The sequence below is a fragment of the Buteo buteo genome, chromosome 6, assembly GCF_964188355.1.
Source record: "Buteo buteo chromosome 6, bButBut1.hap1.1, whole genome shotgun sequence".
Lineage (NCBI taxonomy): Eukaryota > Metazoa > Chordata > Aves > Accipitriformes > Accipitridae > Buteo > Buteo buteo.
In genome coordinates, this window is record NC_134176.1 from 29016648 (window position 1) to 29043079 (window position 26432).

General features: G+C 41.0%; 1 protein-coding gene across 2 annotated transcripts; it reads left to right on the forward strand.

Moving 5' to 3' along the window:
• Positions 1-60: 60 nt before the first annotated feature.
• Positions 61-25798, forward strand: LOC142032111 (uncharacterized). Of its 2 annotated transcripts, none has more exons than XM_075030291.1 (8): positions 61-482; positions 11702-11823; positions 12937-13075; positions 13928-14049; positions 15749-15859; positions 20116-20222; positions 21602-21692; positions 24331-25798. In XM_075030291.1, exons 1-8 carry the CDS (start codon positions 191-193, stop codon positions 24445-24447), a joined length of 1101 nt encoding a protein of 366 aa, XP_074886392.1. In that variant the 5' UTR covers positions 61-190; the 3' UTR covers positions 24448-25798. The 2 variants fall into 2 exon arrangements, with proteins under 2 accessions (XP_074886392.1, XP_074886393.1); XM_075030292.1 differs by having other exon boundaries at positions 13928-14004.
• Positions 25799-26432: the final 634 nt, after the last annotated feature.

Genomic DNA, 26432 nt, shown 5'->3' on the forward strand with positions numbered 1-26432 from the left:
AACTGCGCCGCGCCAGCTTAAGGGCGGGGAAAGGGCAGGGCTTCCCCACGGAACGGTGCGCTGCGAGCGCTGAGGCGGCACCGGGCACAGCGCCAGGCCCGTCAGCCTGAGCATGCGCGGAGAAGGGGCTCCTAGCGGCCAGGCCGGGCGCGCGTGACGGCCCCCCGCCGGGCGGTTGCCGCCCTCCCGCATGCGCACCTGGGGCGTCGGTGCGCGCGGAGGGCGGGGCTTTCCCCCGGCACCCTGCGCCCGGGGGCAGGTGCGGGCGGCGGCAGGCGGTGGGCGGTCCGCGCAGGCGCGGCGCGAGGCGCCGTCCGCGTCAGGCAAGCGGCAGCGGCGGCAGCGGGGAGCGCCCCCCGGCGGCGGCGGCGGCGGCGGCGGCGCGATGGAGCTGGAGGCGGCGCGGCGCGCGGTGCTGGCCGCCGTGCGGGGCACGTGCGCCGCCGACCTGCCCCGCCTGCTGCACTGGATGCGCAACACCAGTAAGCGCGGCCCGGCACGGCCCGGCACGGCCTGGGCGCTGCGCTCCGGGTACCGCTGCCCGCCGCCCGGTAGCTGGCGGGGCCCCGCGGGCGGAGGCCCGGCTGGTCGTAGCGGGCCTGAGCTGCCCCGTTCCGTGACGGTGCTGGCACCGACCGAGCGAGCGGGCGAGCGGCGTGTGTGTGGAGGGAGGGAGGGAGGGAGCGGCGTCCCTCCGCCGCGGGGCCGAGTGCGTGCCCGCCTAACGGTCGCCGGGCTGAGGGGAGCCGTGCCCGGGCTGGGGCGCTCCGCTCCCCGGGCAGGCGTTGGGCTCTGCCGGCAGCATAAGGCCGACAGGGCCCGCCGAGGCGCGTCGCGGCCGGCAGCACCCCCCCCCCCTCCCGCCCGAGGCCGTCCGTTGCGGAGCCGCCTGGCCGGGGCGAGGGGGCCGCCCGGGAGCGGGGCCGCCGTAGCCGCAGGGAGCCGGCGGCACAGCCGGCGTGGGTGGCAGTGGTCGGGGGGGCCCGAAGCTGTGGCGCGGGCAGCCCGCCTGATGCCGTAAGCCCTCTCCGAGTCTAAGTGGGGGTTGCTGTGCCCGAAGCTGCCCGTTGCTGTCCGTGGGCACCGGCCCCCGTTTCTCAGCCGCCGTAGCCAGCAGGCTGCCGTGTCCGTCCGGACTGGAGCCGATGGGATGCTCAGGGCTGGGAGGGTCGCGGTTGTTCTGCCGGCTGTGCTGCGGGGAGGGCCGCTCCCGGCAGAAGAGCAGGACGGATGGCTGGGGTGGTCACCTCAAACTCCCCAGCGTGAAACATCAGAGGTCGAACAGAGGCACTCTGCTCCTGGCGCATCCAGAGATCTCGAGATGTTGGTCTTGTCTTGTTAAACTTCACACATCTTCACAGCAACCTCTCAGAAGCTTGAAAATAGCGAGTTGAGCTAATTTGCAAACGCTACTTTCCCCGCTTAGTGTCATCTTAAGTTAACTTTGTTTTCTGCTCGCTTTCTTGTTTGTGCCTCAGTATAATTTTACAGTGCGCAAGCTGTTAATTTGCAACTGAACAAAAAGGTGGCATGGAAAACCTGAATATAGGCAGTGCACTAAAGCTGTAGGCATGTAGCGCCGTGCTGAATAAACTAAACGCTGCTTAGTCTAGTCTGTGGGTATATTTGCGTTTTGCCATTGCAGATAAGAATCTTGAAGGCCCCCCAATCCTTTGATCCAGTCTCAAGCAGCCAATAAGTGTGCGTCCTGTTTATTAATCATTGCCTGCTGGGACAGTAAACCCACACCCTGGTGATCACACATTGGGTTGGAAAAAATTGTCATACTATAGATTACTTCCCCAAGTCATGCCCTGTTGTGCTAGGGTTATTCTTCTTGTTCAGTTCTTTTGTTGCAGCACTGCCACTTTAGGGTGGAAACATCTTCGTAAGCAAACACATGGGGACTGTTGCACAAAGGCCAACTACGATGCCTAGAAGTTGTCCAGCTGTTCGGGTATTTGGAACTGCAATCTCAGTTGCCCTGTGGTTTGCAGCTCCCAGAGCCACTCGGATGGAGGCGGGGAAGATCCTTCTCTGGCCGAGCGGTCCCTCTGCTGGCATCACAGGAAAGGAACCAGCTGGGAACAGAGCGTTTGCCCTCCTTGGGTGGGCACGCAGCTCTCCCACCCCAACGGGTTCTTTCCTAGGAAAGACATTGCCAGATGTTTCAGAGCATCTGCGAGTCAGCCTTCACAATTAGAGCAGGGCTGGGACTCCCTAAGACTTGAAGGCTGAAGTTCAATGGGTGTAGTAAGCGTTACTTGTAACTAAACATTTTCTCTGTGTGTGTGTATGTATGCTTGTATATACACACATGTGTATGTCTACACATATGTCTGTATAGACATAATGGTAGAGCAGTCTGCTATGAAGCAATATTTCATCCCTTCCTTTTTGAGTCCATGTTTGGATGCAGTAGCATGCTCTGCTTGCTAAATGATGCCTGGGTAACTGTAAATAATCTTGTTAGAAGTGGTTTTCTTCCATCCAATTTGCTCTAATTTAAAAATCTCACTGAATTTCATATGCAATCATTCATACTGCTTGTTCACTTAATGTAAATCATTACAGCTCCTTCTACACTACATTAGTTTGTGTGGTGTGCATATATGGCTTTCTCAGCTTACTGCCTCCTTTACAAATACAGTAAAGCACATGGGAACTTAATAGTGAAACTTGAAAATGCTAAAATGTCAGTTAAGAAACACATACTTACTATTTTCTCCACTTTAATTCTATGATCATGCTTTACCTCTACCATAGAAATTTTTAGCCAATGGCATAGTTTATGTAGACTTGCAAAAATCCTTTGTCAATGAATAACTTTTAAAATTATTCTTTTTTATGCTACAGCTTCCAAAAATTCTCATAGATAGATAGTTTTCTGTGAATGACAAGTAGGCTATGGTTTCTAGCCTTTATTAGATTATGATACCTCAAATATTTTTTTCTGAACTTTAATGATCTAGATCTGTGCCTAAGTCTTTCAGTGAAAGGAAGAGTATATATTCTTGCTTCATATTTACTCTTCGTAATTAAGATACAAGCTAAAGTGTAGATTGGGTTCCAAATTTTGAACCACATTGTGCTTGGTACATCTGGGCAATCTGTGTCCTTCCATTTTTATGTTGTTTGCATCAGTGCTGATTGCTGCTGCTTCACTATGTACATCATCTTAAAACTAACATAATTAGTTTAGTAGTTGCCTTTCAGTGACTTTTTAGCTCATATGCTGCAGATCAGGATACATCGGGCAGTCAGGATCAAGCAGCTGAAGTAATGAATTTAATTTAATCTCTGTAGTCTACTTGACAGGCCGTCGTCAGAATCTTTTTTGGTTCAGGATTCTTACAGGTCCTATCCATGATATTTTGTCTTTGTTTACAGGCTTGTGCTCTGATAGTAATTTATACTAATTTTCTCTCTCTTTTTCAGGAAAAAAAATATCACTGTTAATGTCGTGGCTGGATGCTATTTATTTATTTACTGAGAAATGAAGTTGTACTTTGGGCATCTGCATCTTTGGCATTTCCTTACGGTTCTTGATTGTGTTTTGCCAAGTGCTGATGCAGTATAAAGCTATAGGTAACCATATTTGTTCCCAGATATGTCATTTGGGACATGTGTGACTTAGGCTTATTTTATTTCCCAGATTGCCACATTTGTGGAGAAATTTAGAGCCTATAGAATTTGGTCTGATGCTACTGCTTGTAGAAGTTACCAGTTTCTGAATCTGTTTATTATGATGTTTTAAGTAAAAGTATTAATCTTTGCCCAATTTTTGTGCTATCTTGAGGTGCTGCAGTCTCCCCCTCTAATGTACATGTATGTGTACATGTAGGTGTATGGTAGAGGAGAGGGAATTAGAAAGTTTTGTTCCTATCTGTAAGAACTTTTCGTTGTTATCCAATTAATATATTTCATTGCCTCTTTGGGCATTAAGCTGTTTATGGTTTTCCACCCTGCTTTTTCTGAATGGCTGTGTCCTTCTGGTTTATCTCCAGTTTTCTTTTTCTTCACCCTGAGTGAGTACAGGACTAGAGTAGAAGAGATACCTCTCTCTCTTACTGTTTTTATTTTCCCACAGCATTGAACACTAAGTAAGCAGAGGCATTTGTCCAGCAGGTCACATTCCTTTACCCTTTTTGCAGTTTCCCCAAAGTTGCAAATATTTTGGGTGATGTCCCCAACAACAACGCTCTTGATGACACTTCTCTTTGTATTGTTTCTTTGAGCTGCTTCTGTGGCTTCATACTGACAGTAACTTTTACTGTGGGGTTTTTCCCCTCAGAGTTGTTGCATTTGAGTAATTACACTGCCCATTGTAACACCCAGATAGTGCTGTAATAATTAATGGTGGTTGGGCAGAGGATAGTGAGGAGCTGGTACTGAGGTTTCTGCTGCTGTACCCTGAATATAAGCTAGGGAATTTGGGGTTCTCTCTGTGCAGAGAGAAAACAGTTTTATGGGAGATGCTAAAAAGTTACCAGATCTCTGTACCACACAGAAATAAAAGCCTAGTCTTTGGCAGTACAGATGTAGGAAAGAAACAAACCTCTGATGAACAAAATTTTAAAAGTTGTAGGGATGGGAGGGATAATATTCTGAATGAAAAAAACTGTAAGCAAACAAGGATAGGATAAACGGAAACAAAAATGGCATCCTCACAGACAAGTTGTTTTCCTGTGGTGTGTGGGTTTCCCCCCCACCTCCTACTGCCATCCTATTCCTGTTTCTGTCAAGATGTTGAGCTTATAGTTTTACTTCCAGCTGAGGAGGACTGGGCATGATTCCAGTGTTAGCTATAGTCAGGCTTTTTTCCTCTCTCAAGTAAAGTGTACATGCAGCCTTAGAGTAAAGTCCTGCTGAAAGTGGTTGCCCTTTAGGATTAGTGTTGTTGCAAAGACAGCCTTTTTATTAATTTAACTTGGTGTTTTCTGACTCGCATGCTGTATGCATGGAATGTTATTGAGAAACTTTTCCATGGAAGATCCAAATTACTTTATAGTAAGGCACATTATCTTCTCTGAAGTAAAGACTCTGATGTATGTGGAACTGAGAGAACATTGAACAGGTTCTCACTCTAATGATTTCTGACTAATCTTCATTAGTAATTATGGGAATATAAGTGTATGCAAGATGCTATTCATTTTCTTCTTTGTATGAATACAGAATAACTAGTCATGCTTTTTTTTTTTTTTTTGGTATTGCAAATTTTAGAAATTCCAAATCTTTACGTATGATGGAAGAAGACATTTCTGTTTTAAAGCAGCTGCTTAGCAACACTGCCTTGCTGTTTCGCAATCAGCCAGTTCTTCCCACACACTGCAGTGAAATGTACGTCATTTCACGGTGACTTGCATTCCAGCTTTTCTTTTGAGTTAGTCTTAGATCTCAAAGAAAATGAAATAATAAGAGTTGGAAAGAATAACAGGAACTTTTGGTGTCTTAACTGAACATTTTTATAATAGGATGATTAATGCTTTAATATCCTTCTGCAATAACCACGTTCCAGAAGTTCTGGCTAAGAAAACTTGGGTGAAGCCCAAGAGCTAATTCAAACCACTTGGGGAACCCCCCCTGAAGATCCCCCTCAGTTGGATCTCAGCATTTGATGTATAGCTTCTCTATAAATGTGTGCATGGTCATATTCTCTCTCACTTCTCCACTGCCCCAAACTCTTAAGAATTTTCATTAGCAGGAGAGGTTGCATTTGGTAAGAAAGGGTGCTGTAGAAGTTAAGCAGTGAAAGCAGAATTGATCAAGCTATCTGAATACATGGACAGAGATACAGGCAGAGTAAATACAGGAATCCTAATTTCAAGTTTGAGATTGAAGTCACCAAACCACTCTACTTACTGGCAACTACTGAACACTTTTGCTGTACTTAGCGCTTTAATGCAGATTACAAAAGCCTATCTCTCGATTCATGTCAGTGAAGCACAAATAAGGTGATAAAAAGACCCTTTATGGTTTCTCACGTACTGTTGTGGAGTCTAAGAGATTAAAAAAAAAAATTTTTCAGCAAGGTTAAAACTGACTGTTCTAATACTAGCTTTTAATTTTTTTTCAGTCATGTAACAGTAAAATAGAACAATCTTACCAACTTTTTCCATTCTATGCATTTCACTAGAAACTTAAATATAAAACTACGATTTCAAAGTGATGTACTGGTCTGAATTGCTGATTGTTCATACAGTGATGTATTACTCAAAACAATCATTGAATAATAAACTGTTGCAAATCCTCTAAGGATAAATGACATATAATTAAGTACAAATTAATTTTTTTCTTGTGGATTCACTTGTACTGGGACCAAAGCAACTTTTTAAGAGGTTGGTATAGGATCTAGGCTTGTGACTTGAAAGTTGAGGGAAGTCAGTGCTGTAAGTTCAGGCTTTTAACAGGCAGTGAAGGAGGGTATCCAACAAAATTAACTTAACCCCAGACCACAGTGGTCGTGCTGCTTTAGTACAGTGTTCTGCATATGGAAAAGAAACTTCTCATCATACTCTTAGGAACTGACCACGTTTGTCCAGCTTTTTCTATTATGTACTTTATGATCTAGGCATTAGTGTGTTCCCAAACCTAGGTAAAATTATCAGATGATGATTTTCACAAGACAAGAATAGGAAATAGTATAAGAAAAAACTTGACTCTTTACAGGAAATGGTTTTTGGTGTTTCTTTTCAGTACTATTGTCACTGCAGGTGGAACTAAAGTGGAATGAGTCACTTTAAAAGGATGAAAGCATGGGTTTCTGCAATGTAACAAGTATAATATGTAATTTTTGTGTGTGTGTGAAAAAGCAGTTTAGTACAAGGCTTCATATCCAAATTGGTAGAAGTGATTTACCCATGTAAAATATCATTTCAGAAGAGATCAAAATAGTGTTGCAGAGCCACATTAACTGGAATATATTTTGTTGTTAAAATTATGCCATACCAAAAATATTTTCCACTACCCTGTTGTTTGGTAAACTAAAATGGGATGTTACCTGTAATTTGATGAATCACCAACTTCGGGAGTTGGCATTAGTTTCCTTTGTTGTGACAAATGATACTGCAGCGAGAGAGGTCTCAAGAAAACCAGGTACTTCTAAGTTGTTAGTCACTGAAACTTAATAATGGTGGGTAAAACTAGTGATTGTAAAATAGGTGTGTGCCTTACCTTGTTTAAAATTTAACTTTGAAGCCTCTTTCAATTTATGAATGTAAAAGACTTAAAGAACGAATAAACTCTGGTTGTATTCCTATTGGAAAAAGCTGATTACTTTCTACCAACAGCATATGCTTAGGGATAGAAATAGTATTTAGAGTTCCTGAAGAAGTTGGTATACTGAGGTCACAGTTTGCTTCTCAAATTGTTTACCCAAAAAAGGAGATAGTAAGGTTTTAGAGATGTGGGATTTCCTCCTTGACCTCTTTGTTCAGTGTCATTAAAACACACTGAATGATTAAATTAACCTTGTATTAAGTAACATGGAGGCTAATATTTGCTTTTTACTTCTGAGAGTCTGAATATATGTCTAGAAGACCGTAAGGTGCTTGCTGTTATGGTTGCCTTTGCTAAATCCGCTTCTGTCCACGTGATGTAATCTTCTGTTGTCATTTGGAAATCATACATTGCTTGTCCCCAGTCATGTATTTCGCAGTGTCAGGATGTTTAGATGTTGGTATAGCGGTGCTCTCTATCCTGTGTGAGGCTTTGTGATGTTTTCTTAACTTGTGTTACATTTGCACAGAGAGGCTGAGCAGCACCAGGGTGTTAATTAGGCTTTTTGCAATGTGTTAATTAAATTTTATAAATGCATGTTGAGTAGATCCAGTGGAACCGGTTTTTGAAGTAAAATACAAACACTATGCACTCAGACTTCCTCCATAAACAAATGATTGTGATTCATCTTGCAGTATTCCATGAACTGTACAGTTCTTTCCTGGTTAGTTGTCTGTTCAGCAAACACAGGGGTTGGTTTGCACACTCTCCATTTCAGATATATATAACAGGCATGAAAATGATACAAAACCCAGTTTTTAATTTTTATTTCTTCTTTGAGGATCCCTTGTAAGGCAATACTGAGATTCTCAAGAGCGAACAATTTGTTAAAGACGAGGGTGGAGTTGATAAAACTGTACGGGCAGAGGCAGAAATGCATATTTTCATATTTGGCACCTGTGTTCTGTACTTGATGGCAATCTATAAATATTTACATACTGCAAAAGTAAATGAGTTATTGTGGTAGCTGTTGCTGTTTCTTGCTTTCACAGAAATGAGGCGACTCTCCCAGTCACAGACTATACACACAAGCGCAGAGCATTGCATGCGCAGCTTCTGCTGAAGCTGCCATTTTGTCATCTTGGAAGGAGTGTGTTCAAACCTCCTTCTCTGTTTTTTGTTCCTGCATGCTTATGCTTTACAGTATTAACTAATAGTTGGGAAGGAGCATTTCCATTCATCGGGGGGGGGGGGGGGCAGTATCAGTGTTTCAACAGTTTTTTGTTTGAGCTGCATATGTGTTGTAAGATTTTTTTCCTTAGGACCTGACTCTTGTGTGTCATAGTTTGTTTCGTAAGAAGAGCTCAGAGCCCCATGTAGGATGGTCAGTGTTGTGACAAGTATTGTAAAAATGGAAGTCAAGGCAGGGAAGGGGTGTTCTGGATTTGAGGAAGACGGGTGTGCTACCTGTGTCCCGCTGAAAGTATCCATTTCTCTACTGTAGAGCTGGGACACAGAATAGCATAGAGAGCTGTCTGCTGCTCATGTTGGCCAGAAAAGGTCGCTCAGGCCATGAGGGAGCAGATCCTATTGACGCACCAGCTCTGGGAGAAAGGGAGCTGAAGTTCTGCATTTGCGGTGTGATGTGGCTGGCCTGGTGGTCCATGAACACTTCCTGCATTTCATTAAATGCTATATATGAATTTGATACTCTTAACAGGCAGTATAACAGCTGGATGAGCTCTCTTGCATAGTAATAGTATTGTTTTAAAACATGTGCCAGATGTAGGGGCTTATTGCCCACAGGCACTGGTCTGTACAGCTGCTAATATCAGCTTTCTACTCACTTATTCTGTCTGTAGCACGATTTTTCTCCTTGCTTCCTTAGATGTTATCCACCTCAGCAAACTCTGGCTCTTTTGCACTTGAGGGCCTGTCATGGTGCTGACGGTCCCAGTTAAGCAACAGTTAAATCTGTCCACCTTCCCTTCCCATAATCTCTGGTTTACTTTTGTGCTGTGTCACATCCATAGAAATCTTCCCTGAGCTTATCAGAAAAATCACTCACTGCTTCTGGGATGTTTGTAACAAATCTGCAAGTTGTTGGATGGACCGCGAGTTTAACAGGAGATGGGGTGCTCGTTAGAGGTTTCAAATTAAAATGCTGACAAGCTGGAGCTGCTGCATTGCACCTGTTGTGTTGTTAATGCTGCTGCTGTTGCAGCTGCTGCCTCTATCCCTCCTGTGTTCCTCAATGCAAAGTCTGCAACTCTTTAGGAGCTGAGGTTCTGGAGAACTTAACTGTGAGCTCTTTGGAACAGCAAATTGTCTTCCTGTCTTATAACAACTACCAATGGTATTGTGCCCATCAGGGCCTTGGAGCATTACTGCTATGCATTTAATAAATAATAAAGCAAATATATGTTAAGGGAATCCAGATGATTTGAAGTTTCTGCTGCTTATTAGGGGGGATTCAGGATTATCTATTGGAGTCAGTTTGGGGACATGTTGAAAGAATCATTTACATTTACACTCTTAAGAAGAGAGTGTCTTGCACTAATGAATGACTGTTTCTCTATCATTGTTCTCACTAGAGTGCTTAAGCAAAAAGCATTTCAGAAGCATTTCATAGTAAAAGTTTTACCTGGTCTCTGTTTCTTATACTAGCCTTAAAATTTCTTGCTGTTTCTAGCATTGCCTGTGTTCCACAGGAAAGATTAAGTATATTAGCATAGAGAAACTTGTAGGATGTTTTACAGATTTATTTTGAACCTGCTTGCCATCAAGGTTGTCTGTACTAATGTTCCCACCTGGGACAGCAATGCTAACAAACTTTAACTTTTTTAAACACATCTAAAAGCTCTCAGATCTTCTTTTGGTGAGTGATATACATACATGTAAAAACCACACTCCATGCTCAACATGGTGGCAGTCTAATAGAAAAGAAACAAACCAGAAGGGTTGGGGAAGAGAGGACAAACATGTCTGGTTTTAGACAAGAATCAGTAGATGGGTTTGGTATATTTTTCAGGATTAGGTTTGTGGTTGCTTTTTGTTGTGTTGGTTTTGTTTCTTTTACAGGTATGTAGTTATGGCCTTTGTTTAGAACCAGTTCAGTGTCCTCAGAGCAGTATCCAGACAAAAAGGAATTTCATCTAGTCCTTCTTTTGAGGAAAATATAACAGAAAAGGAACAGAGCACAGGTGTACAGCAGATCTCATGCTGAATGTCAGTTAGGAACATCATACTCTGGGAAGAGAGCTAATATGAAACTGGGGTGTGTAAGCAGGATGTTGGCTGCAAGGTGTGAAAAGTCTGGTTAGTGCAAATAAACCTTTAGCTGGAGTAATGTGTCTAGTACTCAATACTGCAGCTCGTAAAGGATGAGGGAGTCCAGAAGATCCAAAGGGGAGTAATGAGAATGATCAGATTCCTAGAAAAAATGCAGGAAAGGGCTGGATAACTGGATCTTGTTTCTTCTAGAAAAGAAGACTGACGGGACACATGATAAGTCTTCAGAGAAGTAAAAAGTTGCTATATACAGGAGAGGAGCAAACTTTTCTATTTCCATTGCAAGTGGGACAGTACTGAGTTTAAACTGTGGCAGAGGAAATATAGAGCAGTTACTAAGAAAAGTATTCCTTTCTAATACTAAGTGTAGTCAAGCACTGGAATAGATTGCTGAGGGAGGTTGTGGAGTCTCCAGTGTTAACAATCTTTTTGTAAAAGAATAGTTTGGAGAAGTAGTGACAAATTATTGATTCAGCCTTGGAAGAAGAAAGATTGGTGACTTCCCAAGATTCCCGCTCAATCTTTTTTCTAGATGTCTTTTAAAAAAAAAAAAAAAGGTAAAAAGGTGTTAAAGTAATGCAGGGATATCCTAGAAAAATAGCAAGAATTTACAGTGTGGCTTTGCAAAAATGTGCTGGTTTACATCCATTCCTCTTTTCTTTCACATTTGAAATATTTTGATATTTCAGTTTTAGTCATGTAAAATGTATTGTAAGTTGAACTGTTGAACTGTGCATTATCCCTGATTTTTTTGTAACCACTTTATTAGAAAGATGGTATGTATAAAAAGAAACTAGTATTAAAAAAAAAAAAAAAAGCCTGCATTCAGGCAACTATGAGTTTTGTAATTTCTCCAATAGTTCAAAAACATCTTTGATGTTTTTATATCTTAAGCTGAAACAGTATCACTTTGGTGGCAGCCCAGACCATCATATGTGAGTTATAAGTTTATAAATATGAAAATAATTTGAGATTTCAAAAAAGCTCTACGTTTATTTTAAGTGGCAAAGTTATTACAATCCAAATCTGTCATTGGCTGGAAAAGCTAACAAAGGCTGAAAAATGCATTGCAAATAAAAACCTTAGACATCTGGTATTGTTTATGTCTTGCAACTGTATTGTACTGGTCATCACTTAGCCCACATGATCTACATATGATTGTTCATGAGTTTTTGTTTGTCTTGATTTATAGATGACTTTGATGAGCTTGTGGTGAGTAACAATGATGTTGTGCTCAAAAATATCGCTGAAGATTTGCGGAATCGTTTACCCATCGAGGCTATGTTTAATTCAGAACATCAAGCTATTCAGAAAGTAAGCTGATTGTTATGGTCTCCTTTTGCTGAACCACATAATTTATTTGGGGACTATGCTGATTTCAGTTTTAACAGTAGTTCATAGTAGAGAATGAGCACTGGATTGAGGTATAGGAAACGTCAGTTTGGTTCTCAGGTCTGTTGCTGCATGATTGTGTGACCCCAAGAAAGTTGAAGAAAGTTGCTTCATAGTTCTTAATACTTTGATCACAAGTTATTTGGCATAGCTTTCATTCTGTGTGGTATGGCACTTGTCACAGTGATTCTTTAATGCTAGCTCCATAATAGACTCTAACAGCCCCCTTAAAGAAAACAGAAATACAGGGCCAGTGTTTTGCTGTTGCCATAATGTGGGCAGCCCAGAAATGATTTCCAGCTCTTTTCAGATTCTGATGGCTCAGAAAGAAGTGGGCTGTGAGTCCTGTGGGAGGGGAGAGCACCTTTTCTACTTGAGCTGTCAGTATAGGTGGAAAGTTAACGCGTTTTCCCAGAAAAGTGGTGTGTGGCACTTAAACGGGAAGAGTGGATTGGCCACATGCAGCAAGCCTGGGAGAGTGAGGAAAGAGGAGTAGGAGGATGAAGATTATACCCCTTGAAATGATGAGAAGGCAAGCATCCCAACTGGTACTTCTGATTGAAAATGACACCCGTGTTAATCAGGGGTGGTTCTAGATTGAGGCATAAGGCATGAAGATGAAAATATTCAGACAGTTGAAGTTGAGAAGCAAAATTGCCCTATCTCCTAAGTTTAAGTTACATTCTCCTCATTAAAGTGGAAGAGGAAAAAATCTCCTTTACCCTGTATCCCCTCTATAGCCAAGTAAGAACTAAGGAGACAAAATTCACGGCAGGTCTCTTACTCAGCTGTCGAAACCACCTCACTTTCCTTTGTTGACTTCCACTTACTGGTTATTTCAGTGGAATTTGATGATCCAGTTTACATGCAGGATTTCTATGGTTTAATTTTGTTTTGTAACTTATGAGTAGGGAAAAACTTGGATCTCAGGGATTTTGGGAAAGGTAGGGTGGTGGGGCAATTAACTGTGTTAACAGTGTAGGTGCAATTAAGAGACTTGGTTATGCCTTTCTTAGGTTTTGTTCCTCTTCTCAGATACACCAGCATCCACTGCCCATGATTCATGTTGATGCATTCCTTTATGATGATGATTTTGTTGATTCATTGTGTGAGGAAGGAAAAATGAGTAGGAGCTACTGCACAGAGTGTGGCTCATACAAGACTGCATCTTTAGGTAAGTGCTCTTTTGGGAACCCAAGAAACAAATTCAGTTTAACTAAACTGGTTTGTGCAGTGACTCAGCTGGACAACACAACATCCAGCTGTTGGAGGACTTTGTCCAGACTGGTGCAGCACACAGGCCAGAATTATTTCCCATAACCAATGGAAGGAGACTCCTACACACGTAAGTTGAATTAATTTGCAGTGTATGAGTGACACTAGTTGCCCACAGAAACTGGGCAGGGAAGGAGGCAGGGCTACGTACCACTGAAAAGGAAGGTGCAAGAGGAAGACAATACTGTAAAGGTCCATGCGGTAGCCTCAGTCTCCTCTTGCATGCTGAAAAGCACCATCTGTCTTAAAGCTTGTGTGTGGTGTGGTACAGATCAGTGCTGTCACCAGTATAGCCCAGGCATTGAAAGAGGAATGGTTTATATGGAGAACATTCTGTTCCTTAAAACCTTGGAGTTGAAATTCAAGCTATTAATGTGTCTGCCCATAAAAAGGTTTGCATAGATTGAGTTGAGCCTTAGGTACCATGTTTCCTTTTTCACTTAAACAATTCCAAGTTACTTTGTTTTGAACTCTTTAATATATGTCACTGTGCAGAAAAAGGTAATTCAGTTTCATGAAGGATTTCAAAATTCTCCATGTAAGGGAAGGAATCCCCAGACTCGGGACAGACTACTTGGCAAGCTACCTCCAATCTGCAAACCCTGGTTTTCTAGGGTCCCCAACACTAGTTCAGGCAGGAAACCATACAGGTTTTCAGCGATGATAACTCTTCAGATTAATATTTCATTGGTTAGTAATACAGTAGTTAGTACTGCCCACCCAACACCTTTGTTCTGTTCTTATTTCCCAGAGTTTATTTCGCATTCCTTTTCCCTCATGGAACTGAAGTTTCTTTATCAACATGTACTGCCTGACCTGACAGGAAAGGTAGTGGTTGACGTTGGCTCCAGGCTTGGTGCAGTGCTATTTGCGGTAACTTCCAGCACAGGAATTCATATTTTATTACTGTGACAAACATTTTCCCTCTTCTCTGACTGCCTACTCTCGTTACTCCATCTTGGACGGGTCATTCTGAGAGGCACCTCTGATCTGAGTCGTTGAACAGTATAAGGTGCTGTTTACTAGCAATTTCAGTTCTTGCTCTGTTCCTCACAAGAGGGAATACAAATGATCATGCTTATGGAGAGGAAAAGTCTGTTGTCCAACAGAGTAGCATATTGCTGTCACACATGCTGCTCTTTTGCTAGTTCCTGCTCTGTCTCTCCTTCATAAGTAAGTTTGTCCTCTCTGTCTTGACCATGTCTATATATAGTTTAGTTACGCTAAATTCCTTTATGAAGCTGACAAACTGTTAAATTATACAAAGGAAGACTTTGATATGAATTTGTCTCCAAAAGCATATTGTCCTGCTCTGCGTTTTAAAATGCACATAAAATACTTCATCGAGAAACTTGAGTGCAATTTTGATTGCTTTTGGCATGGCTGGTGGAACATATGGCCAACAGCAATGCAAAACACACATTACAACTTTCTTACAAAAGTCAATGGCTGTTTAGGGCTCAATCTTGGAAACACTTGAGCGTGTAATTTTACTCATCTGAATAATCTAATTTTGGGACTACTCAAATGAGGAAATTTACTCCCATTTGTAAATATTTGCAGCATTGGGTCCTTAAATGGTAACACTTTTGCTAGCCTGAATTTGTTTTGGAGTACTTAAATGCTTGTATTGTTACAGTAGAAGATAGTCTCAAATAAAGCAGGGGAAACGTTTTAAAAAAGGAGTTCTCCTTTTTAATCATGTTCTTGGCTTGTATTGGAGGAGGGGTGACTTCACCTTCACAGGTTGCTTTTCTACTCTGAGTTGAAGGGTTTCAGAAAACATTAATAATTAGATTATAGTAGATAGATATCTCAGATATTCTGTATCTTTAGCTTTGTTTGCCTTTGCCATTGCTGGCAAAGTGTAATTATGGTGTTCAGCAGAGACAATAGCACTTAAAGCAATATCTTCATTAGGGCCTTGTAGGATCAAGTATTTGTACTTTTTTTTTTTCCTAACATCTCCAACAATTTTCCAAAATCTCAGTCCGAAACTGAACCATTATTTTGGGCTTATTATTAAGGGATAATTTATCTTTTTTCATATGTACCTGTATGAAGCACCTGAAAAAGGCAGTAACACAATACTTAGAGGTGCTGACAAAGGCTCTGTACCAAAATATCCCATTATATTACTGGTACATTGTCCTCCATTTTCATTCACTTTGACTATGTCTATGTTTTATTTTTGGGGTGGTTTTTTTCCTCTTGCTATTTTTTTCTTCCATTCTCCCAAGAAACAAAAATGTGCAGAGTCTTTTCCTTTCACACTTTCCTTCTTAGACCATTTTCCATCTGTTTTGCAATTGAAATGAAGTTGGAGCTTTCCTTTTTATTATTTTGACATGTCATTTTGGATCTTTTATTAAAATTTGTGAGACACAAGTGGGAATTGCCAGATCAGTGGCTTAGCTCTGAAAAACATCATGTCCACTGAAAGACATTTCTCAACTTGCTGTTTTAAATGCTTTCTTAATCTTAACCTGTGTTTTATTTTTTCCATTTTAATGGAAATTTTGTATTTGTTTGAAAGGCATCACAGTTACTAAATTTCCTTTTCCTAATGTAGGGTTATCTTTATAGCTCAGCATCCCAACTGTATGGAGTAGAAATGAATGCAGACTTTTGCCAGTTGCAAGAAATGATGATTACAAAATACCAGTTCAATGACAGAATAAAGGTAACTAAATACGTGGTTTAGTGTATGTATTTTTAACCACTCTGTGCTAGGTATCCTGTTTATGTGAGTGGCTGGTAAATCAGCATTCTGAGAAGTTTCTGCCTTTGCTTGTTTTGGTCCTAAACAAAGGCTTTGCATTAGGAAAAAAAAATCTCATAGCAGAGGGGAAGAGGGAAAAATATGATAACATGTTGAATTGCTCAGCCTTTTTCCTGAGTGGACTTACCTGCTGGCTCATGCAACACAGATATATCTTGGCTGTTTCTCCCAGTGAAATCAATGACATTATTGCCACTAACCTCCGTGAAACTGAGTCTGTAAGATTTTCTGTTATGAATAACAAAACTAAATGTCTGTGTTTCATTAATGTTAGCGGAAAGATGTTTGTAGGATTTGCAAATTTGCATCTAAGAATGCCTAAAGAACTTATGGCTATTAGTATTTCCTTCCTTGGAATGTCAGTGCATATGTACCTTCCACAAATAAAATGAGTTTCAAATAATGCGATACCGTTATGGGAACTATTTCCCTAGTCCCATTATGGAAATAATGACTACTATTTTAATGAGAAAAAAAAAATTTTTTTTTTCCTTTTTGGGGAATACCAGTTATTTTGTTACCAGCAAAAATTGGTAAGTAGAATATGCTGGGTAGAATACTGGCTTTAATCCTGTGATGTATGCACAGGTGTATGCACTTGAATGGAGTCACACAAACTGCTGGGTATAGTATATTTTCGTGGGAATTAAAGTAACCAATTTTAAACTGGAAAGAAATAATAAACATAAAATATTTAACACAGGGTAAGCAGTATCATTGAGTTGCCTGATTCAGTCCCAGTTGCTGCCAGTTTATCCATAACCTTTGGTTTTTGCATGTTTTGTGTTCATAACACTTTATTGTGGTGAGACTGAAAGTGCAGTTAGGAACTCTGTCCGGTTAATTCAGTGGAGCTGGAGATCTATATGCGTGCTTTTCAACCTTGTATATAAGCCTTTTTGTTTTTCCTTCACACCTTGTAATTCTGCTGAAGTATTCATTTCAGAGCATAAAGATAAGAAGATAATACGTTTTCAAAGCAGTGCCTGAGGACTTAGCTATTTGAGTCTCATTAGATGCTAATTTAGTCATGTGACTCCTGTTATCACACTGCTTTGAACATTTCAATCTTTAGATTTTTATTTCACCCCCAAATGAATCCTCTCTAGAGATACATACCAGCTTGAAAAATAGTCAGAATCCAGTTGCTAATAATAATTAATGACACTAATTTGAAAAACTGTTAAGAGACCCTTCTTAAATAACAATTGTTTTTTCAGGATATTCTGAGTTTTTATTAGAGCATGTTCCCAAAGGACAGCAGTGTGGAATGATGTCTATAGTAGCTAAATTTGAGTGAAGCTTGTGGTTTTTTGGTCAATGTTTGGTTTGTTAAAGTACATAGAAAGTTGCTAAGCATCTTTTGCCATTTGAGCAAACACTTAAATGCTGGGAGGAAAGTAAACAGTTCAACAGATCTTAGGAAACTTGAGACCTTCATTCAGAAATTGCCTGTAACCATGTGAAGCCTTGGTGTGTATTCCATTGGGCAAGAGGGCAGTTTTAAAATCAGTTGCTGCCTCCTCTGTTGTGCCAGCACACAGCCAAGTGGGTCAGGGAGCTGGTCCAGCTAAAAAGAACTGAGCAAAACAGTGGTGTTTTGGCTGGAGCAATACCTGGGTCTGGCTCATGGTGCAGCCACATGTGCTTATGTGGTCCAACATTCCCCAACAGGAATGAGGATGTGTTTGGGGAGAATGAGGTGCTTAGGTCACTTTAGTCAGAATGGTCACCTACTCTGTAAATGCAGACTAATTTTAAGTTAAGGTTTAAGTGTTATGCAAGTCAAGGAAACATCAACACATGTTCAAAGTTTCCCAGTAGTTTAAGCATCTTTCTGAATTGAGGCTTAAAATACTGGGACTGCCATTAGTAGGGCATTGAGAAAATGTAGTGCTAATCATGACTTCTTGTGCTACAAGAAGTCCACTGGTGGAACAGGCCACCAGTCACATGTGTTTGGATTAAAGGACTGCTGCACAGGTTTTTCTATGGAAGTTCTGTGGTTTTGTTATTTCTGCCCCTTGAAAATAAGAGAGTAAAGTAAAATGTCTTCTAGCCTCAGAAGTAGTGAGCCAAATCCCACTTACAGTCTAGGCAAATCTGGGTTCCGATACATGAGTTCTCGCAGATCTAGCTGAGGCTTGTTTTGCCCCTAGCTGTCTGTCCTGCCCCACTGCAGGAGGCTGTTTCCCCTGTAACAGGGCAGCAGTTAAGCCTGCGTCCATAATATCTCTACCACCCCAGTTTATGGTCTTTCATTTTAATCTACAGCTAGCAGTGGCTTTATGCAGAAGACATGAGTTGACAACCAGGACCCACTGTATTTAGGACTGCTGATGGTGGCCTGAGTGGTCTGTCATCTTTCTCTGCTGCCTGAATGGTTGAACTTCTTAATCAGCTCTTGTACTGCTACAGTTTACAGTGCACTGTTTTAAGATAAATTATCGCCAATCTTAATTGTCTAAAAAGCTCTAAATTCCATGAACTGGTGGATAAATAGCTCAGATGTCTACACACTAGAGGTGAAAGTAGAAATTTGACTAGTCATTCTGACAACTAAACGGTCCCTATTTCTCAATGAGATAGAGCCTTCAAACACTAACTTGCCAGTTCTGGGTAAGGTACAAGAACACAGTTGCTTCCTTTCCACTCACTACAGGCAGTGGTGAACAACTTGGCATAGTAATGTATTTAAGGAGATAAAGCTGTTTATTTTACTGATTTGGAGCACTTGCAGAAAACCCGTGGAATATAGCTTTCAGAGATGAAATGCTGTGATGCCTAATTTTTTATGAATGGTAGAGTTTTGTTTCTGTTATTACTGATATTGAAATATTTCGCTATAATTGCTATTGCTGTAGTGCATTCTGATAGCATGAACCACAGTCATAAACTGTGGCAACTCATCATCTTTTCCGTACTTGAACTCTTACCAGTTGCAGAGGTGGTAGTACCTGTTTCCTCTATCAATCAGAACAGCATGCTTTGCATGTTCATTATGAAGAGGAATACATAATTTACCCTCCCAACAAGTATTGATATATTGTTAAGTGGGCAAAACATTTTTCAACAGATAAGTGTTTTTGATCTTCTATACTAACATTCAACTTCTTTGTCAGAATTAAGAATTCCTTTTTACACCTGTCCAGTGTTGGAAGGATTTGACAAAATGTGAAATGTTGAATCCATCAGGTTAGTATATTTCCAGCACAACCTAGTAATATGTCACACAGGAGAGAAAAGAAGTTGTTCAGGTTTTCTGCCCATTTTTAACATATAGGGATGCACTTTCAAAAAATTTGTGGAATGCAAGTAATATTCAGACTGTCTTTCTCTCCCTTATCCCTTCAAAAGATGTTTATGTTTCTCCTCAGATTTGGGATGTGATGGTATTTCTCCATGTTTAAGAGGAAATCAAACACATTTTGTCAGTGTTAATGAGCATCCCTATTCTCCTGTCACTATAATCTCACCTGTTTGAAAATGACATGATGTGCTAATATCCTTTCTGGTAGGTGAAGGTAGATGAAATCAAACCAGCTCCTATGCTGACTGGAGAGGTAGTTGTTTAGTGAGGTAAAGCACTTGCTGTCCTTCAGTGCCACTGTGAGCATCCTGCCTTTCCAGCATTCCCAATCCCAGTACATGTCATGAGAATTCAGCTGTCAAACCTGGGTCTGTATGTAGTGTCTTTTCTAGCTGTAATCCTTTAGTAACCCACTGAACCTGTGAGATGCCTTTTAATATCCTCAAAAAGCTTTAGCTAGCTTAGCTCCTTTCCTGAAATCAATGAGCATTTTGTGATAAAATATAGGTAAGTGAAATGTTAACAGCCATCACATACATCATCTCCTCTTTTATGGCACACAGTGTCCTAGACCAAAAGTCAGATGTAGTTTATTTTACTTAACATAATGAATCAAATATTTTAATTAGAGGAGATAAATCTGTGTTTTATTCTTTAATTTTTTAAAGCTTATTCTGTTTATTTACTACAGTTTTATCTACTAGAAAGCCAGTGAAATACCCTTTTTTATGACTGGTTCAAAATGGTGGTAGCAGGTGCTGTATTAGGTTGACAAGCTTCATGGCTACTTGAAGGCTGTATTTGTCTCTTAAATTAATTTATGCCTTGTGAAATTTTTCTCCTTCAGGTGGTTCACGCAGACATCTGTACTCAGGCTTCACTTCTTCAGAAGGCTGATGTTGTTGTAATGAATAATGTCTTTGAATATTTTCTTGACAGACAGGAACAGGCCAGGTAAGCTATGTGTCCAAACAAGTTATCTAGTTCTTTGACAATGTGTGTGTAACCTTGTTAGTTATGGAAAACCTTAAGGTAGTGCTTTTTGAAGTCACATACATAAATTACATAAGGAAATTGTTTTAAGCTGCCTACACTTAATTGTTAACTGCTAAGGTGTTATGGCAGCTGTTTATTGTTAAACCCACTAAACACTGGTGCTTTGTTTACCCAAATCTTGCCCTGAATCCTTGTACTGATCTGTTAAAATAGTATCTTGCTGTTAAAGGATCTGAAATTACTATATCAGCATAAAGCTTAATCTTCAGAAAGAAGACAGGTCACTGACTTGTGGGTGTCAGAGCTTTAATATAGATGCACTGCAAAACATGGTTATTAATGATATTTCTAATATATCTTCATAAGGATGTGGTAGCAAACAAATACATGTCTAAGGTTCTTCTCTTTCAGGTGCAAGACACTCACAGCTGAGGTTTTGCTAATCCAGCATTATCAGTTTAAAACATAAATAACTTCACCATCCAAAGTTACTGTGCCTTTAGAACGGGCAGTCAAAAAGAAAGAGTGCCTGTGTCTCTACCATCCCAGCCAACAGTCTGACATTTGCTAGCTGTTTCAGCTAAGGCTTGTCCTACTGCCCTTGATATCAGGTGGTAATGTCAACCAGAGAGGCACAGAGTGGATGGGTGAAGGGTAGTGGGTGTTTCAAATTGCCAGGAGATTTGTTTCCAGGCACATGACTGAGAATTCATTTGATTCTTCAAGAACTCAGGAGTATTGGTTTAATGTTGCATTAGTACCATGAAGACAAATGACATCTGAAGAATGCTGGAAATTAAATTCTTTTTAGTCTGAATTGCTGTGCTGTGAGAAATGATCTGACTTGCAAAATCAGAAAAAAATGAACGCTGGGGGCTATATTTAAATATTCAGATTGCTAATGTCCTAAGAGAATATTTTGTCACGACTGCAAAGTATGTACGTAAAGAGCAGCTTGTTGTTAAGCTTAATAAAACAGTGCGCTCAGAGACTGTGTTTTCTTCAAAAGTTTAAAGAAACTAAATGTCATTGTTTAATCCTAGTCCAAAGTGAAGGTGTTGACAGTACAAAATGACATGCATATACGTATCAGAGTTAAGAAGTTACAAAATCTTAACATTATAAGACCATGTATTCCATCTGTTTTTAATATGAAGCTTGATTTTGTTCATTCAAAGATATTTGCTTAGATATTAATAGCGACTGATAAGCATGTATAGCAAGTCTTTAAGCTTAGCCTACCTCCGGCCACTAAACTGTACAAGTGTTAGATTCATTTTATATCAAATATGGGTTTCTTACTAAAAATTGGTGACCTACTTTTAAATATGTTTCAGAGCTTGGGAATTTATTGCTTGTAATGTAAGGAAAAGAGGGTCTTCATTAGTGACAGTTCCAAGCCTTAAAGAATCGCTCTCGAAGCTCCAGGTAAGTTCCCTCAGCCAATTTTAGCCAACACATTTTGTCACTTTCTATGAAAGTGGCAGTTCTGTAGTTGAGGTTAGCTGCTTGCCAGGATTGCTGTGAGGAAGGTTGTGTTATTTTGTGCATAGATTAAAAGATGTAGGACTCTGGATTGTATTTCCGGGTTGACAGCCAACACATCTTCCTGTACTTTGATTGTCCCCACCTGTAAAATTGAAATCCCAGCTATATCAATAGACTGCATGAATCATTGTACTACTGTGCATATTATTAACAATGCCTTTGCTGTGAGGTTTAAAAAAAAACACACAAAAAGCCATATTATGGTATGAGTAAGTTTTGTGATAATCATATGGACTTCCATCAGACTTCTTCCAGGTATAGGGGTAGAACCTCAGAAGTACAGATGTATTTATAAACTTCTAGAGGCAAAACCTTGAAATGTTTTCTCTATTTAGCTCTACATTTGTGCATTGCCTTGAAACATGACAAACTGTTTTGTTAAGCCAGTGGGAGAAAGGGGCATATTAAAGAAGGATCATCCCTGAGGATGGTCTTGTCTTCTGACCTGCTGTCAGCACAGAAAATGACTCATAAGATGCCAGTATGAGCTGTTAGGAGTACAGATTAGGGAGAGATGTGGTCTCCCAACTAGCCAAGTGATTGCCATCAAGCATCTTGGATAAGTGACATAGCTTTAAATTGCAGTTGGAAACAAACATGACAACAGTGCAGCTTTCAAAGATGTTGAACGCCCTGTGCTGCTGCTGCTGTTCCCTGAGTAGTAACCGCTTCCAATGGACCAACCTCTGCTCTGTGTCCATTCTGCCATAGGTCATTGGTAGATTACAGTTGTTATGTGTATGATGCCTAGACAAATTATGTGGGCTGGCTTTAGTTAGGAAACAAACTCTGATCATACATGACAAGGTTATTTATTGTATTGGTTTTATGTGGCAAGGTTTTGGTAGCGGGGGGGGTTACAGGGGTGGCTTCTGTAAGAAGCTGCTGGAAGCTTCCCCTGTGTTCGAGAGAGAGCGAGCCCATACCAGCCGGCTCTGAGACGGACCCGCCGCCGGCCAAGGCCAAGCCAATCAGTGATAGTGGTAACGCCTCTGTGATAACATTTTTAAGAAGGAAAAAAAAAAGTTGGGAGAGTGAGAAACAGCTGCTGGAGAGAGGAGTGAGAACATGTAAGAGAAACAAGCCTGCGGACACCAAGGTCAGTGAAGAAGGAGGGGGAGGAGATGCTCCAGGCGCCGGAGCGAAGATTCCCCTGCAGCCCGTGGTGAAGACCCTGGTGAGGCAGGCTGTCCCCCTGCAGTCCAGGGAGGTCCATGGTGGAGCAGATATCCACCTGCAGCCCGTGGAGGACCCCACGCCGGAGCAGGTGGGTTCCCGAAGGAGGCTGTGACCCCGTGGCAACCCTGTGCTGGAGCAGGTTCCTGGAAGGACCTGCGGATCTGCGGAGAGAGGAGCCCACGGAGCAGGTTTTCTGGCAGGACTTGTGACCCCGTGGGGGATCCGCGCTGGAGCAGTGTGCTCCTGAAGGACTGCACACCGTGGAAAGGACCCATGCTGGAGCAGTTCGTGAAGAACTGCAGCCCATGGGAATGGCCCACGTTGGAGACGTTCGTGGAAGACTGTCTCCCGTGGGTGGGACCCCACGCTGGAGCGGGGGAAGAGTGTGATGAGCCCTCGCCCTGAGGAGGTGAAGCGGCAGAAAATAACGTGTGATGACCGTAAACCCCATCCCTGTCCCCCTTGTGCCGCTGGGGGGGCTTGGTGGAGAAATCCGGGAGTGAAGTTGTGCCCGGGAAGAAGGGAGGGGTGGTGGGAAGGTGTTCTGAGATTTCGTTTTACTTCTCATTACCTTACTGTGGCTGATTTGTAATAAATTGAGCTAATTTTCCCTAAGCTGAGTCTGTTTTGCCCGTGACAGTAATTAGTGAATGATCTCTCCTGTCCTTATCTCGACCCGCAAGTTTTTGTTATATTTTTCTCTCCCCTGTCCAGCTGAGGATGGGGGAGTGATAGAACGGCTTTGGTGGGCACCTGGCGTTCAGCCAGGGTCAACCCATCACGTTTATAAAGTGGCTTGCTTGCCACAGTAGTCTGCTTTAGAGAAGTTGAATCATTTGTTGCCTATATGCTGATGGGTGAAATAGATCCTCAGCCCCAGGAGCAGCAATGGTATCATTTAACCTTTTCTTGGAGTAGGCAGTAGTTACACAGCAGCTGAGAAGCCCTTTGTAGCCTTAATACAATACTCCCTGGGTGTAAAACAAGAAAGTACCTGTGATTCTTCCATGGTACAGTTAGCTGTTCCCTCAACACTTCTGTCAGAATGTTGCCCTCTGATCAGGTTGCTTGAGGCTTATAGAAATGCATATAGAGAAGCGGTTGTAACATGCTAGCAAAATATCTAGACTACTGACTGAGATAATTTTTAAAACTTATCTTTATTCTCTGCTATTTAAGTTAAATGGCATTTCCAGAAATGAATTTATCATTGCTGCGTAATTTGGAATGACTAATCTCTCTTATTATGTCTTGCCTTCTTAATGTTGTAGTGACCTTGAAACTCCTGCTGTGTTTCTCAACATTGTGTTAATATAAGGATCTGTTTTCATTGTTTCAGACAGACATACAGCTCAGCCAATGGGTCGAAGAGATGGAGCTAAACTATGATGTGTATATGGAAAAGGATGTTGACAGAGAAGCACTTGAACAAATACATTTATACAAGATTCTCTAGTACCTGCAAAAATTTACTAATATCATTGTGACATCATTGTAATATTTTGGATCTAAAATGAATTTGGATTGATTTGTATGAATAAATCAGGTCAAAATTCTTACTGTAATTAATCTGAGTCGCATCTGTGGTTTGTAATGAAAAAGTCTTTTGAAACAAGTTTTTTCATGGAGGCATTCTGTCTCAACAGAATTATATTAACTTTTAACTAAGAGTTATCCTTATGGTTTAATTTTTGCAGAAATGTTAGAAAGTGGCTACATACTGATGCTAGAAGTATTTTTGTTCACTAGCATTGTGCACTGCTCATGTTTGCTAAATATATCAAACCTAAGAATAGCGAATCTATTAATGTGAATGATAAGAACGCATTTAGCATAATGTTGATTAAAAGCTGCAGTACGTTAGAGTTTGCTGTTTTGTTTTGGTATAGACCATTTATTATTATCAGTAATAATATTTATTATTAACAGCATTATCTTTAATGTTCCTCCTATGGAATTTGTAGGTTTTCTTTCCAAGGTCTGCTTGATAACTAGAGCATCTACTGGCATCAGTTATGAGAAGCAAGTCCTTCCATTTAGTTGTCCTTAATGTGGCTATTAATGTAAAATACTGAAAGACACCAAGGAGCCATTGAAAATTAATACAGCAAATCTGGGACGACAGAACTCTGTTCCACTTTCTGCACTTCCGCTGGGCATGGTAGGAAGTGTAATAAGGGGTTAAGAAGCTGAAAATTCTGAACAGGTGTCACGGCTTAGCAGAGGCTTGGTGGTGGCGTAAAACATTGGAAATTCGTAACAGAGCCTCCTCAGAGAGAAAAGATCCACATACGCCCACCACATTTATATTTAGATTTTACATTCTCAGGATGTGAAGCTTTTAGTCAGCTGAAGAATGTTATGGTTTTTAGCAAACATTAACAATCCAAGTGCAAAAATACTAGGAGTTTTGGACTAAATGCATTGTGAATTTAGAAGCATTGTTAGTGTCTAAAAGTTTGCTACGCAACTTATGTCTAGTGCAAATGGGAAAACTTCAGATTGGATTTCAGTCTTCAAATGATTTACAGGTCAGTGAACATGATAATATATGCTGTAAGCAAAAAGGAGCAGTGGCCATTAGGCACCCACTAACATAGTATGCAAATGGTACTGTAGAAATGATAGTGAGTTTTAAGAAGTCTTATTTTTCATGGTCTGTTTGGAGCGGAGGAGGATGTTTTAACTTGAGTGATACTGAACCACTGCCCAAATACTGTGTGAATCTATTCTTCATGCATTTAAAAATGAACAAAGATGGAAAGCTTTTCTTAAAATGTTTATTTTATTAAAGTACAATAACTGAACTGTTGATTACTTTGTTATCAATGAGACAAATGTCCCTATAAAGGGAACCTAGGAGGGGCTAAGCAATGGGGTAGAGGTAGTGCAAGGCTAATAGATCTAACAAGGAGAGAATAAAAAATGAGAAAAGAAATGCATATGCAATTCAGAGTGAGGAAATGAGCACTATAGTAATCAGTACAGTACAGTGGAAGCTGTGACTGAATTTGGAGTGTATAAATAGGCTGCTATAAAAGGAAAACTGACTGGGTCTTAAAAAGGTACTTCATAACCCTACTATCACGTGAGAAGAAGACACCATGTCGGAAGCTTGCTTACTTCTTCCAGAGGTCCTGCAAGATCTCCCGAATCAATTGTCAGGACTTTGGCTCACAATACTGGGTATAATCTTTGCCCTGCACCTTGTTTTGGTAATACAGGAACTATAGCTTTCATTGCAGTTGTTTCCCCTCTTCATGCTGAGTCTTCAAATACTTTTTTGGGTGTTGATCTCAGATTAAAAAAATTTCAATAGACTGGAGCAGATCACCAGCATATTTAATGACATCTGTATCCTCTGACTCTGGAAATAGCATGCACACATCTGGAGCTCATATGCAACAGAGGGTGCAATAGGGAAGCTCCCCCTGTCTTTTT